Source organism: Ursus arctos, unplaced genomic scaffold, assembly GCF_023065955.2.
Source record: "Ursus arctos isolate Adak ecotype North America unplaced genomic scaffold, UrsArc2.0 scaffold_3, whole genome shotgun sequence".
Classification (NCBI taxonomy): domain Eukaryota; kingdom Metazoa; phylum Chordata; class Mammalia; order Carnivora; family Ursidae; genus Ursus; species Ursus arctos.
The window spans coordinates 101,088,419-101,103,589 of NW_026622985.1; the positions used below are offsets into that span (position 1 = coordinate 101,088,419).

General features: G+C 47.6%; 1 protein-coding gene across 10 annotated transcripts in view; it reads left to right on the forward strand.

Annotated features, from left to right (window-relative positions):
- Positions 1-15,171, forward strand: part of DNAJB6 (DnaJ heat shock protein family (Hsp40) member B6) — a 71,402-nt gene that overhangs the window by 18,069 nt on the left and 38,162 nt on the right. For 6 of the 10 annotated variants that reach the window (XM_057304206.1, XM_057304207.1, XM_026479231.4 and 3 more), the window contains exons 2-5: positions 7,040-7,130; positions 9,566-9,675; positions 11,743-11,802; positions 12,565-12,675. In XM_057304206.1, the coding sequence (XP_057160189.1) occupies positions 7,066-7,130; positions 9,566-9,675; positions 11,743-11,802; positions 12,565-12,675 (346 nt within the window). In that variant the 5' untranslated portion in view covers positions 7,040-7,065. Of the gene's footprint in view, positions 1-7; positions 391-2,767; positions 6,942-7,039; positions 7,131-9,565; positions 9,676-11,742; positions 11,803-12,564; positions 12,676-14,677; positions 14,783-15,171 lie in introns of those variants that run through there. The other 4 variants (XM_048212854.2, XM_044392279.3, XM_048212852.2 and 1 more) reach the window with 4 other exon arrangements.

Here is a 15,171-nt window from a genome sequence, read left to right on the forward strand (position 1 = left end):
AGTTAAGTGACCAGGGCATTTACTGCATGGCATGTTGAAGCCACGTTTCCACCCACTTCTGCACTGAGTGCCTTGATCTTGCTGCTACGCTACCATCATTTGCACAGAGACAGGTACATCCGTGCAAATAAAGAGCAACCGTTTGGACTTGCATACCAGCTTTGAAGTGGTACCAAGGACGTCCTGAGGCAGTGGCATCTGATGCAGTGGATGACCTCTGACCACGTGTGGCTCTGGTGATGATTCATCTGTTATGAATTGGGAGCCTAGTCCTGAGATTTCTCCCTCTGTTCTGCTTGGTAACCGTGGATTGACATGTCCTGTCACTGCGGGGCAATCCCAGGATGCTCCCCAGATGCGTGCAGCAACAGCTGGAGCCCACAAGGGACAGTAAGCTGGCGTAGTTAATTATTAGCCCTTTGAAGTAGGGATGCTAGGATGCTGATTTTTCTGCTGCTTCTGGCTGCCCTTGCTGTGTTGTGGGTAGTGGTCAGGTGTTTACTTCCTGAAGATACGAGCTTGCTGTGCTTCTTGGTCATGAGAATCGGTGACCTCTTCTGTGGCTAGTAATTTTGAGACTGAACTTGGCTGCTGTCACTGGCCGACCAGTATGCTTTGAATGTTGTAACTACCAGCAAGGAAACCTTTTAAAAATGGGTGCTCACTCCTGTCTTGTGCAGTTGATTGCATTTCAAATAGTTCAGTATTTTATGTTGGACATATTCAGACAGAATTGCAAAAACTATGTTGTGAACAACCACGTTCTCATGGGTACATTGTCCTGTTAATACTGTAGGGGTTCATGGCAGGCTGCCCCAGGATGGGCCACTTTTGCAGAGAGACTATATTGGAGTAAAAAGTAATCAAACCCCAGCAGATGCAGGAAAAGACCTCTGCCTCCCCCTAAGCTGCCTCAGTTTACATCGGAAAGGAGAGCCTGCACCAGGAAGGGCTCTGTTAACAGAGACTCCCCTTTGCTTAAGGAACTCGTGTGCATACAGAGCAACCTTGTCTTTCCAAACCTCTCCTCTCTCCTTCTTGCTAGTGGTCTTCCTCCCCTTCCTGTCCTCAGACCCTCCCCTCTCCTGAGCTCCTACAAGCTTCCTGCTGCCTTACTGTCTTTGGAATTTCCTGTCCATGCCTGTCACGTGCAGTTTTCTCCTGTCAATGTGGATGTGGCTCTTGAGCCCAGCTGGAAGGACCCCAGGGCCGAGGAAGGTCTTCCTCCACAGCAGCATTTTCTTTCTTTCTTTCTTTTTTTTTTAATTTGTAAAGATTTTATTTATTTATTTGACAGAGAGACAGCCAGCGAGAGAGGGAACACAGGCAGGGGGAGTGGGAGAGGAAGAAGCAGGCTCCCATCGGAGGAGCCCGATGTGGGGCTCGATCCCATCTGGGATCACTCCCTGAGCCGAAGGCAGATGCTCAACGACTGAGCCACCCAGGCGCCCCAACATTTTCTTTCTTATGTGTCTGTCACAGCTAATTGGATTTTAACGTTAAGTCGAAGAAATTACGAGAAAATACTCACCATATAGTTTTCTCTCCCTGATTTGTAATTTAAAAAAATCCTGGGGGGGCGCCTGGGTGGCACAGCGGTTAAGCGTCTGCCTTCGGCTCAGGGCGTGATCCTGGCGTTACGGGATCGAGCCCCACGTCAGGCTCTTCCGCTATGAGCCTGCTTCTTCCTCTCCCACTCTCCCCCTGCTTGTGTTCCCTCTCTCGCTGCCTGTCTCTATCTCTGTCAAGTAAATAAATGAAATCTTTAAAAAAAAAAAAAAAATCCTGGGAATCTATTTGAGAAAAGTACATATTTCGGTGTTCTTAAATGGCAAGTCTTGTTCAAGTCTTTTCTGAGTTCTTAACCTTCCAACCCCTAGAACTGTTATTGCTGTATGTGAGGTTATACTTTCCTTTCTAAATTTCTCCGTCAGGCGATCAAATTGATAGGATATTTCACCTAAATATATCCTAATTTCCTTCATGAGATCTTTGACCCAAGGGCTTTCTGAAAACGAGTTTTGTTTCCAGTTGTTCGTTTCTGGTTTTGTGCTTCTGTTTTCCATTTTTATTCCGTTGTTTTTGTAAGCATTCCAAAGCTTAGATGTTTTAAGTTTTGCTTGGCCAAATGGGCACATGTTTGATAAGAACATGGATTTTTCTCTTTCCTTTTTCCTTTTCCTTCCCCCCTCTTCTTTTTAAGGATTATATTTTTAAGTAATTTCTACACCCAGCGTGGGACTCAAACTTAAAACCCTGAGGTAAAGAGTAACATGCTCTACCGACTGAGCCAGCCAGGTGTCCCAAGAACGTGTATTTTCTAATTGTTAGCTGCAGGGCCCTATTTTATGTCAGCTACAAGAGGTTTGTTAAATGACATGACTGTGGATGGGCCTTTTAAAAAATGTTTTTATTTGGGGGCACCTGGCTGGCTCTGTCAGTTGAGCATACAGCTCTTGATTTCTTGGGGTCCTGAGTTTGAGCCTCACATTGGGGGTAGAGTTTACCTAAAAGAGACTTTTATTGGGGTTCCTGGGTGGCTCAGTGGGTTAAGCATCTGACCCTTGACTTTGGCTCAGGTCGTGATCCTCAGGGTTGTGGGCAGGAGCCCTGCATCAGGCTCCGCCCTGGGTGTGGAGCCTGCTTGGGATTCTGCTTCTGCTCCCCCCCCCCCATAAAAAAAGAAAGTTTTATTTATAAAAACAACATGTATATAACTTAAAATATCTATAAAAACTTTTAAAAGGTTTTGTTTATAAATCTTTTTTTTTTTTTAAAGATTTTATTTTATTTGAGAGAGAGAACACAGAGAGGCAGAGGGAGAAGCAGGCTCCCCAGCTGAGCAAGGAGCCCGATGTGGAACTCGATCCCAGGACCCTGGGATCATGACCTCAGCCGAAGGCAGATGATTTAACCAACTGAGTCACCCAGGCACCCCTTTATTTATAAATCTTAACATAGTTTATGTTTTATATAACCTAAAATGTACCGTTAACAGTTTTTCAGTGTGCAGGTCAGTGACATTAAAGCATACTACTGCCACATCTCTCTCCCCTCCTGCCTCAGAACTGCCCAGTTCACGCTAGCTAGTTCCTCCCCCCAGCCTCTGGCATTCGGAAAGTTCTGTTTGCCTTGTCGGCTGCTTTCAGTTGGGTGTTCTGAGGCCATGTTTGTTGCAGAATTCCTTTTCTTACCCTCACAAAGTCCTTGTTCCTGATAATGTTCTCATTCTGGTGGATCCTTCTTGAGAGTCACGTTGCTGTGGAAACTTTCCTAGTGTTTGCCTTGTGCATCTTTCAGGTTCTGGGAGTTTGGATTTTTCTGTCTCTTGGAAACAGTGGGGCTTTTAAAAGAACTTAATCAAATTATGGTGCACAGTGTATACTTTAAACTTACACAGTGTTCTGTTTGGTTGTATCTCAGTGAAACTGGAGAAATAAAAACAAAATAGAATTTTAAGATGTCTTTAATCTTATTTACAGTTATGTTTACTGAAGTATTTGAATATTAAATGAGTTCTTGTTAGTAGAACGTGTAGAATTGTGCTTGTTGTGTTCTTTGTTTTTGTGGAGATGGAATTGATTGGAGATACTTCTGTGTTGCACTGTGGTCCCCAGCCGCCTCAACACTTTGTCACGTCACAATAACCATTTCTTTCCTGTGGTGAGAACATACTTCAGGTCACGTTTTCTAGGGGCTCTGAAGTATTTACTGCAGTGTTGACGGCGTGACACTCCGGAACAGAATCCTCACTGCATGTCTGCGCGTCTTGAGCAGCGTCTCCCCACTTCTCCCAGCACCCTGGCTGGGATCTTACACGTTCCACGTACGACCCATCTCCTCTGGTGTGTGCTCCCCTCTTGTGCCTTCTGTAGCCGATACCCCTGCGGGCCTGCTGTTGCCATTCTCTCCGTGCCCGCTTGCTCCTGCTGTCTGGGGGACAGCGTGCGGCTCTGCGCGCCCCACACATAACGAAAGGACCCTGTGGAACCGAATATTAGTCGGCCTTGAAAAGGAAGGAAACCCTGGTGTTGGTGACACCATGGATGAACCTGGAGGATGTTACGCCAAGTGAAATAAGCCAGACACAAACACTGCGTGATCTCGTGTGTGGAATCTCAGAAAGCTGAACTCCATAGCAACAGCGTGGAAGAGTGGTCACCTGGGGTTGGGGAAGGGAAGCGGCCGCTGTGTCTGTCATAGGTACAGACTTGCAGTTCTGAGTAAGTTCTGGGGACCTCCTGTGGTACAGCATGCTGACCGCTGCTTAATAATGTGCCGAATACTTGGAATTTGCTGAGAGAGATCTTAGTGTTCTCACCTCTCAAAAGAAATGGTATCTATTTAAGGTGATGGATGTGTGAATTCACTTCATTGTAATCCTTTTACCGTCTACGCGTCTATCCAAACCTGTGGTACACCTTCGACGGTTTTGTCATACTGGAGTCCAGCTGGGACAGGAGGAGCTGACCACGCTGTGGTTCTGTCAGCTCTGGAGATGAGTAGCCAGGTCGAGTACCACCTCTGTCTCCTCGCTGGTCTCGGCCTGCTTCTCCTTAGATTGGTGTGTGAGCTTCTTCCTCCCTTTCCCTGCCTGTACGTCTGGATAACTTCCTCAGGACTCACCGCCACAGCACAAACTCTCCTTAGCTCGGTTTAATCTGCTTTTAAATGGGCAGGCTAATAATTTAATCATTTCCAGAACAGATCGCTCTCCACCTCCAGTGTGGTTTCCATTGGTTATTGTGATTATTTTGTGAATGCTGTCTTCATTAACTAACTTTGTAAAAAAGGATTTTGAGAGCGCAAGCAAGGGAGCACAGGTGTGGGGGTGTGGGGGGAGGGGCAGAGGGAGAAGCCGACGCCCCAGTGAGCAGGGAGCCCCAGGGAACCTGATGCGGGACTCAATCCCAGGACTCCTGGATCATGACCTGAGCCACCCAGCTGCCCCTGAGTGCTTTTTTTATATGTTCCCTTTCATGTCTTTTGTTTCAGATTCTCGGAGGTGTTCTCACTCCTCCTGATGCTTTCCTTGTATCTAGAGTTTGTCAGCTTCTGTTGAGCAGGGGTTGTGTTTTCTGCTGGCATGTGTGTGACTTAGCCGTAGAGGTACTTAGTGCTCAGGTGCACCTGCATTTGCCCCACCATCCGGGGTCGTGTTTGGTGGTTGTGCCGAGCGTGGAGCATCGCAGGGTAAGAAGGTCCTGAGATTCCGTTCTGCACCTCTGGGTGAGCCCTCAGGCTTCAAGTGCTCAGGGGGGCTTTTCCTTCTCTTTGCAGCGGGGCCAAGAGGGTTTCTCTCCTCCCCCTTTCTTGCAGTTACAGCCCTTTGGGAGCCACAATACGAGGGTGTGTGTGTGTATGTGTGTATCTTCAGTGCAGCCGCTCTTCCTGTGCTGCAGAAGCGGGTCCTGTCCTGAGAACACAGGACCCCCTCCCCCATGTGGGGATTACCACTTCTGGTGTAAACTCCCTGGTTGTTTCTGGCAGCTCAGCTTTCTTCTTCAAACGTGTTTGTTGGACTTTAACATTTCTAGGTATTTCAAGGTGGTGGTGGGGATCTCGTTTATTTTAGATCATCCTGTGGTATTTTTGAATTATTTCTTGTGTCGAGCTCCTGGATTAGTAACAAGTAGATTTCATGTGTTTCCTCTGGCCCTTTATTTATTATTATTACTTTTTAGATTTGAGAGAGAGGGAGCGTAGTCGGGGGAGGGGCAGAGGGAGAGGGCCAAGCAGGTTCCCCGCTGAGCAGGAAGCGGATGTGGGGCTCAATCCTAGGACCCTGAGATCAGGTACCTGAGCCATAACTGAAAGTCCGCTTCCCAACTGACTGAGCCACCCAGGTGCCCCCTTCTGACCCTGTAAATAACAGTTTGTCTGTAAACGCTTGGCTGGTCCATGCAGATGCTGAGTCAAGATGTAATACTAGATTTAAAAAAAAAATTTTTTTTTTTTTTAACGATGGATTGGTCCCCAAACTTTGGCAACAACTGTATGCATCTTGTTTTGAGCAGTGGAAAAATTGCTAGCTGTGGCATCATGTAACCTAGACATCGTTCAGCCTCGGCACGGTGGCCTTAGGAAGACGATGACTGCATGTACTCCCAGTCAGAGTGTCTCAGGTCTGATAGTTGAGTGGGGGAAGTGTGTGTGTACCATTAGAGGGTAGGCCTCTTCTTCGTAAGTTTTTGGTCAGTGGCTGAATGAAGTGTTTTACCCAGATTGAAGAAGTGCATTCATCAGATTTCACTTAAAGAAGTAGCATGCCTGTGGCTGGTCTGTGGGACCCACGGCCCTCCCTGTTAGAGGTGGCAGAAGTAGAACCGCTTCTCACTGTCCTGCCCCCTGAAGTGACACGGGTAACTGCAAGGCAAATGGCTGCTGCTAGTTTCCCACCGAAGGCGTGATCTGTAGGGACGCTCTCTAATTCGGATTGACAGCAGGGCAGTACCACATTTGTTTTGTGGATGGACGGGAGTTTGAAGCCAGAGGGTAAAGGTACTCTGATAGCTGTGTTGTCAGAGACCTTTCCTTTTTCTTACCCAGAGACTTTGGGGGAGGGTGAAGGGGCGATGCAAGTCAGCGCGTTCCCAGTCTTTGCGTGGCTCCCACGTTGCAGGGACAGTGTGTTCATCCTGGTGGCTGTGCAGTCTTGCCCAATGCCTGGCACGGGAATGCACTGAATGAAGGAGGTAACTGAAGCTCCCTGAGCACGGCCCGTGTCAGGAAAACAAGATACTCACAAAGGGCCCGTCAGCTGGTGGTCAAGTGGGCCCTGAATGTCTGCCTCTGAGTCACCTGTTCGTTTTATTTAGTTTAGGCAGCTATTATTAGGTTCTTTCAGAGCTTTTTATTCTATATTGAGCAGGGTCTTAGGGCACAAGTCTTGGAATCTGTTCCCAGACAAGGGCCCAGCCTGACTAGTGGTTAGTGCTCAGGTGAGATGACATGCCCCTCCCTCTCCTGCTGTGTTCCTTCCCCCACGATGAACCCAACCTTGACAATCCTGTCATTGACCGTGGATTTCTAATTGCAGGATTCACGCCAACAGCCTGTTAAAACATGGTGGATTACTATGAAGTTCTAGGCGTGCAGAGACATGCCTCAGCCGAGGATATTAAAAAGGCGTAAGTAACTGTATTTATGAAATAATGAATCTGTGCTCCCGTGCACTGGTCCTTGGTGTTGTCACTTTTTATATGTTGAAATGGGCCATGTTACATAACACTGTTTGAATGCTGCTGTTTAATTTTACCTTCAGACAGAGTAGTTAACAAATTAACTTTTGCCTTCTCAGACCTAGGCCCAGCCTGTCACTTGTCATTGAGGGATAAGAAGGTTGGTTTCCTTTGTTACTTTGCCTTGGGACAGTGGATCCTGCTGGCTGCTTAAAGTACATCAAACACTGAGGATGTGAAATAATCCCAGAGAACATTGACATTGGACTTTGGAATGGGATTGTCTTGCACTCGCCATTCTTAGAGTATGGTGCTATATACCTTGGTATAGTTGCTTTAAAAAATTCTTGTCGAGTCGCCCTAGCCTGTACCTCTAGAACCCATCTGGTCCCCAATACGGTTTGTCAGCCTTACCCATGCCTTTGTGACCAGGCCTGGCCCCTGTGCGGGGCAAAGCCGAGGGCATAGGTGGTACTCAAGGAGAACTGGATCTGTCTGGTTCACTTGACCTTAATGTGTTAAGCAGACTGTGCGAAGTACAGAGCTGGACACAGGGCTTGATCTCACAACCCTGAGATCACGATCTGAGCTGCAATCAAGAGCAGTCAGTGTCTGCAGGATGGCTTTGATGTATGAACTTAGAAAATGCTGTTACCTGCAAATGGAGTAAGAGTTTCCCATTAAGTGTGTGGTTAAATAAAGACTTAACTTAGATTGAATTTAGTCTTATTTTTATTTTATTTTTTAAGATTTTATTTATTTGAGAGCGCACGAATGAGGGAGGGGCAGAGGCAGAGGGAGAAGCAGGCTCCTGCTGAGCAGGGAGCCCAATGCGGGGCTCGATCCCAGGACTCTCGGATCATGACTGGAGCTGAAGGCAGATGCTTTACCGACTGAGCCACCCGGACACCCTATTTTATTTTTTTTTAAGATTTTTAAAATTTATCTGACAGAGCGCGAGAATGCTTGAGCATAAGCAGGGGGAGTGGCACACAGAGGGAGTAGCAGACTCCCCTCTGAGCAGGGAGCCTGACATGGGGCTCTGTGCCTGGACCCTGGGATCGTGACCCGAGCCAAAGGCAGACGCTTAACTGGCTGAGCCCCCAGGCGCTCCAGCCTTTTTAAAATTTTTTTTATTTTTTTAATTTTTCATGAGCAAAACTGCACCCATGGGTGGTGCGTGTTCTCAGTCCATTTTGTGGACTCCAGGCTTTGTTCATGTGCAGTGATGAGAAAAACTTCTGTTGGAGGAGTGACTGTGTGGCTGCCCTCCCGCAGTCTTACCTGTGTTGGGAGTCATGGGCCCTGTGTGTTCCCTCTCTCCAGGTGACAGCCTGCCTGCCTTGATGCGCAAGTCCTGGTGTGGAGCCAGGCTTCAGTCTCAAGGCGGACAGCGAGAGACAACTTGATACGCTACGCACTTCATGTGCTATGCCTTGACTCTTAAAAAACAAACTGAGTACTCTTTTACAAAACCTGTATATACAAATAAAACCTGCCTGGATTCTCCTACATTACTTTGTTTTCACACCAACACACTAGTGCAAACAGACCGTTCTCTCTCTTTGGTCTTTTCCATGGTCTGCCAGTTTTTACTGAGGATTTGTAGCGCTTTAGGGCTTTTGGTCTGCTTGTTGCTTGTTTAGGTCCACAGAGATAGAAAAGTACTGTTTTAGTGTCGTAGAGTCCAGTGTCCATTGTCAACCAGATTTTAAGTTCAAGCCAAGGTTTTTGATGAAAAGGCTACAATTAAATTGACCCACAGCAACCTTACGTCAACAACTTGTCAAGTGTTAGGAGGACCGCCTGGTTCGTCATCTAATCTTGATTTTGAGGGGCATGCCCCTCCTGTGTTAATCCCGTCCCCGCCCCACAGGTGGGGTGCTTATGTTTAGCTAAGTAGAAAAGATTTTGTGTGTGTGTGTGCGTGCTTAAAAAGCATGTAAAAAAATAAACATAAAGCCTGTAATTGTTACTGTTAATTGGAGCCTTCAGTGAGTCTTGAATGCAGAACGGGGTGCTCTGTGAATGGTGCTGGCACAGCCCCCCTGTGGCGCGCTGACGAGCGAGGCGGCTCAGTGCTGCGGGGCCTCCCTGCCCCGTTACCAGGGCTGCCTTCTGCCCCTGTGTGCTGTGCTCTCGCAGCTGCACGACCAGTTCACTCTGCACACGTTGGTCTTCACACATTTTCACGTTCCTGTATTCTGCTAGGTGGGTTTGAGAACTTGTTTCTTTCGTGGTGGGGGAAAGGGAGTTTTTACTCTTGAAATTGATGTTCATCTCACGAGTTTACAGCTCTGCATCCGTTTCCCAGCCTCATGATGTTCCACAGCCATTGGATTTCTGCACATGGATGTGACCACTGCCCTTTGACTCTTTTCAAGGTACCGGAAACTGGCACTGAAGTGGCATCCAGATAAAAACCCGGAGAATAAAGAAGAAGCTGAGAGGAAGTTCAAACAAGTAGCTGAGGCGTATGAGGTGTTATCAGATGGTGAGTTAACCTACCCTGAGCTCAGATTGTCCCCAGGGCCAGTGGAGTATGTCTGTGGCTGGCCGAGGTTTTGGGCACTGAGAAAAGAAGTTTCTTTCTTTTCTTGTGAAGCTTTGACTCATGTTCCTGGCAGATACTCGATACAGTTAGCTGTGAGTGCTGTGGGGCACCCTGGCTTCTAGCAGTTTCTTTCAGGATGGCTATTTTAAACAGGACTGACAGCCTGGTCTGAGGACTGACAGGACAGATCAGGGCATAGGAATCCCATCTGGGTCATTGTGTGGCAGCGGCGGCCACAGTCTGTTGGTGGTGCAGTGATCGCTCATCCCCGTTCTGCTTAAAGACACTTGGCTAATGTATTGATTTTTCACTGCGTGCAAGGACTTCCTTAGTTTCTGGGAATATCTGGCTGAGCTTTAGACTTCCAAACTTTGAGGGGTGTGTTCCTGGGCCCAGCTCGAGAGCATAGGTGTTGGAAAGCATAGGCTTTTGAAAGTCCCATCCATTAGCCTGGTTTCCTGAATCAAGTGGAAGGGGAGCTGTTACCAGATTCCGTCAGCAGGTTCTTGGTGAGGAGAAGTGTGCGGGTCCTGGGCTTGGGAGAGCAGTGTGGAGCTTGTTAGAAGACTGGTCATCTGCTCTCACTGCCTCACCAGGAACTCACCAGGAAGCAGCGCCGAATGACTTGGTGTGAGTCGGGGCAGAGGCACCAGGTTGGAGTAGGAGGCACCGGCTGCAGGGTGCGGGTGCTTGCTCCGAGTGTCCACGCGCTGTCAGGGTCACCAGAGAAAGGCTTTTTTTTTTTTTTTTTTTTTTTTTTTTTAAGATTTTATTTATTTGAGAGAGAGAGCGAGAGAGACAGGTAGTGACAGATAGGATACAAGTGGGGAGGAGAGGGAGAAGCAGGCTCCTGCTGAGCAGGGAGCCCGATGTGGGGTTTGATCCCAGGACTCTGAGATCATGACCTGAGCCGAAGGCAGATGTTTCACCCACTGAGCCACCCAGGTGCCCCTGGTAGCGGTTTCCTGAACTGGGCTGATGGGGAGCACTGTGGGACCTCAGTGTCATTATCTTGTTGTTTGGTCCTTGTGTGTGCTGATCCAGCACTTCAGATTTGTGGATTCACAGACCAGGAGCATGAGAAAAATTGAGGACTAAACCCAAACTGTTTTTCTTACTTTGGTCAGGTGATGTAAAAAAAAAAAAATTGAACTCAAACTTGATATTTGTCAGGAAGAGAACCTTTAAATTTTCATAAAGATGCTGTTGTTTCTCTTTTCTCCCCTTTTCTGAGGGAGAGTGTTTTTCACGTTCTCTTACGCAGCCTCCAGCCAGGAAGTCCTTCATAGTGTGGTTACCATTCTTACTAGAGCTTGGTTACCATAAACTGACTTTCAGGGTTTGCTTGTACACGGTTCCCCATAACGCCTGTTATTTTACCTCACAGTCTGGTAGGACCTGGTATTCGGGGGGAAAACGCATGGCATCAAAAGAAGGCGCTTGTCCATCCAGGGCTGCAGTGCAGTCAATTGTTCCAGAGGGTAACTATGGAGGACAGAGGACAGCAGGCATCATCAAGGCTTGGTTGGGCCGTTGTTCTTCCAAGGGGATTAAGCCTGCGGGGTTAAAGTTGGCTCCTCATCTGGCTTTTAGTACATTGATTTCCTGCCTCACCAAGGCCACCTGTTCCTCTCCATGCCACAGATCTTGTCCCCCCAGTTGGACCTTGTAGTAAGAAGGTACACGTCTAGAATTGGAGTAGTTTCATAACTTGCAGTGTGATTTTAGTGGATGCATGAGCCACATGCTCTGTGCACAGTAGGCTGAAAGAAATACTTTATAATCACGTTTTAAACTTCTACTTAAACATTTTCCTGAGTTTTTACAGAGATATACTTGGATTTCCCCTCTTCCCCTTTTTTCTTTAAAGTAAGAGAGGCCTAACTCCTTAAAACTGTGAAACCTTGAAAACTGCATTGGTTCTTTGGTTTACAATTTGGAAATACTTAGGTGAATTTTGAGGGGAAAGAGCTTCGTCTTTACTGATTTTCCTTTTTAAATTTATAGCAAAAAAACGGGACATCTATGACAGATACGGCAAAGAAGGGTTAAATGGTGGAGGTGGAGGTACGTAAATGTCGATTTTTCTCTTGGCTTTGTAGTGAGCAAAGGAGGCCATCTGGCTCTGGGAGGTCTTGACAGGGGGTTGGATTTGTCAGTTTTCTTGCACTGGGGCATGTTTCAGGAAACACAAATGCAGCCTGGAAAGGCTGGATTGCAGGCGGGAAGGCAAGGTGGGCCACATTGAACAGCCTTGTGTTAGGCGACCCAGTGTGTGCTGAGGTAGTTTTCGTGCACGCGGAGTCGGTTATGACCCTGTGCTGCCGCACTGTGAGTTAGTGCTCCCAGATCTGTACCTCATCCCGGGTCAGAATGTTCACAGGGCCTAGAGAGCAGACGGTACCCATGAGCCTGACAGCCGGTGGCGGCGGCCTCACACGGGGGCGCGTGTTTGACAGCAGTCCCTGTGACGGCCTGATCAGCGGGCGTTGGGATTTTAGTGCTGCAGACTGAGCACAGACCTGGGTGACAAGCACGAGCGAATGTTTTTATGCCCGGGGTACATGCCGCTTCACGACAGAAGGGAAAACTGTGTTTCCTGTGTGTGGATGGCAGTTGTAGAGACGGTGAGAAAGTACCAGTGGCCACGCTGCTGTGACCTTCAGGAGCGCGAAGGCCGCACGCGGGTGCACAGGCTGTGAAACGGCCACAGGTGCATGAGTCGTTTACTTTTTTATTTAGGTCCCGATTTATAGAATATTGTGTAGATGAGTAACTGCCTACTAAGTGCAAGAATTCAGAAACTAAAAGGTCTATTATATTATGTAGGTGGAGTTCATTTCGACAGTCCGTTCGAGTTTGGCTTCACATTCCGTAACCCAGATGAAGTCTTCAGGGAATTTTTTGGTGGAAGGGACCCGTTTTCATTCGACTTCTTCGGTAAGTTCATTGTTCCGTGGGCATGTCCATGACTCCGATGAGACGGGCATCTTTTTCCGCTCCATCGCCATGGTGCACTGTTGTTCATCTTTGTTGAAGCAGTGTAGGGGCTCTGAAACCCGTTTCCTCCTCTTCAGCAGAGGGTTCTGAACGAGCGCCTTGCACATGAAAATAATAAAGCTTTGAACGTATTTATTTTCTTCATAATGTATGGCCCCAATTAACATCCCTTTTTTTCCCTCAGACAGTGGTAAGGATGCAGGTTCTGGGGGCTTGGAGGTGCTGCTGGCTGTTGAGCATGGAGTTCTATGTGAATTTGGCCCGAGTTGTTCTGGGTAGACACTGGGCATTGTAGCAGATCTTGTTCAGAGGACGTTGGCTCTATAAACCTGTCTCTGTTTCTCTAACTATGGTGCATTGTGACTGTTGAGTTCACAGTTGGTGAAAAGAACATCTCTAGACATCTCTAGAGCAAGGCAGTGCAGATGCTAATGGCCGAGAGTAGTTTTTGCTAAAGGAGATCGTGGTGTTCCAGCTGCTGTGTCATTGCAGAATGGCTTGTCCCATCAACTGCACCTCTTAGCACCGATGCTTGATGCCAGGTTTTCGTGTCTCCGACGCAGGTGGGGTGGGGAGTACGTGTGCGCCGCCTGTTGAGAGCGTGCCCTCTCCGCGGTGGCCGGAGCTGCCCCAGGGTGCTGGGAAACTCGGAGGCCAGGGCGCGCTGGGTCCAGCCCCAGCCATTTCTGTGTTGGCTCACTGTGGGGGACCCAGCCTGTGCTTCCATCCTTTGTGGCCTGGAACCTGGTTGGAGAGCCCAAGCACCACCTGTACCCCTCCAGGAGGGAAACCAGAAGAGAGCTTCTGTCTACACCTAACAGGGGAGAAATGAGTGGACCCTTGCCCATCCTAGGCATGAAGAAGAGTAATTCGCTGCCATGTCCGGTAGGTATTGGGGCCTTTTAAATGGTATGGCCCTTGAGTTTATTTCAGATGGGGATTCAGAGAGGTTTTCCTTATTTTTTACTGTGGTATGGCCTGACTTGAAGAGGGTAGCTGATGGAGGGAGGTGGGTAGTGGTAAAATATATATCAGCATAGATTAGCTTTTTCATCCACGGATAATACAGTGAGGGTAAGTTAGGGGTGAAGAGGAAATTGGTCTTTCGAAGATTTTTGCTTTAATACTGCTGCCACAGAGCATGGATCGGGAAGCCTCCCCATTAACATACGAGGTACTATATTCATCCTTTATTAATTGGCTTTCGTGTATGTAACAAATCTTACCGTAAGGAAAGTACAAAGAATTTCATGATCTTTCCTGTGGTAAAATTACTTCTGTGTCTCATTACAACCTTTAGCGAACTGCACATGTGTTGTTTTGGGGGAGCAGGGCCATGTTGGGTGTATGTCTTCGTGGCCAAGGGAGGATCTTCTGCTACCAAGGGTTTCGGTTCTAGCGCACCTCAACCGGGGGGGAAGGGGTTGGCAAAGCAGACTGACTTCTGTGAGCCAGAGGCCAGGCGCGCCTTAGATCTTCATGGTGTACTCTGGGGAGGAGTCCCTTAGTGATTGAATCGTAGCCAGAGTTTGTTTTCCTTGGGAAAATAGTCTGACAGGCCGAGCTTCCTCAAGAATGGTGTTCGTTGAGCAGTTCTTTCTAGAGTGAAGAAGGTGTAGAGATGATAATTGGGTGTAAATGAGGACGTGATTTCAGTTTTTTACCCGCTATACGCTATTTAACCTCTTGACTTCTGCGTTTTCTACATTGTGAGATGTGTGTATGGGTGTCTTATCCACGCATAGTTCACTGAGGTCGTGGGCACGGGGCACATTTTAGCAGAAATTTCTTGTTTCCTGTTTAAGAGATAACTAGTCTTGTAGTTCTAGACACCGGGCCCTCCGTTTTAGATACTGAGATGCTCAGTTTTTAAGAATAGGCATTTCCCTTATGTTTCCCATGATCAGTGTGGCAGTGATATTTCTTCAATCCATTCTTGTAGGTGTTCTAGGTGACTTCCATTTTCAGGCTCTAAGGATTTACACACAGGAAAAGAAGCTTCTCCACGGCTACTACATGTACGAAGTAACGGTACAGCCTGCCGGGGGTATGTGTGGTCTGGATTTTCATGCAGGGCTGGGGGTTTCTGCTCTGCCAGTGGTGTCATTGATGGTAGCCCGCAACTGCATCTTTTTTTTTTTTTTTTTTTTACTTAGCCCTGTTAGGATGTCCATTTGTAGTAGCACGTAACTTTTAGTCTTAATTTTTTCACATGACTTACTTTTTTTTTTCCCCTCTCCTGTTCTGCCTTCTGAGAAAAGTAGGTCAGAATCTAAGACCTTCCGAACTGCACTTTGCGGGTATCAGAATATAAAATTCCATGTCTGACTCCCTAAATGAAAGGGGACAAAACTTGAAAGAGCTAGTGAGTGAGCTGGTGGGAAGGATTGAGGTGTGAAGGGTGTTGGACAGACTGTACGCAGTTCTGTGCCCCAG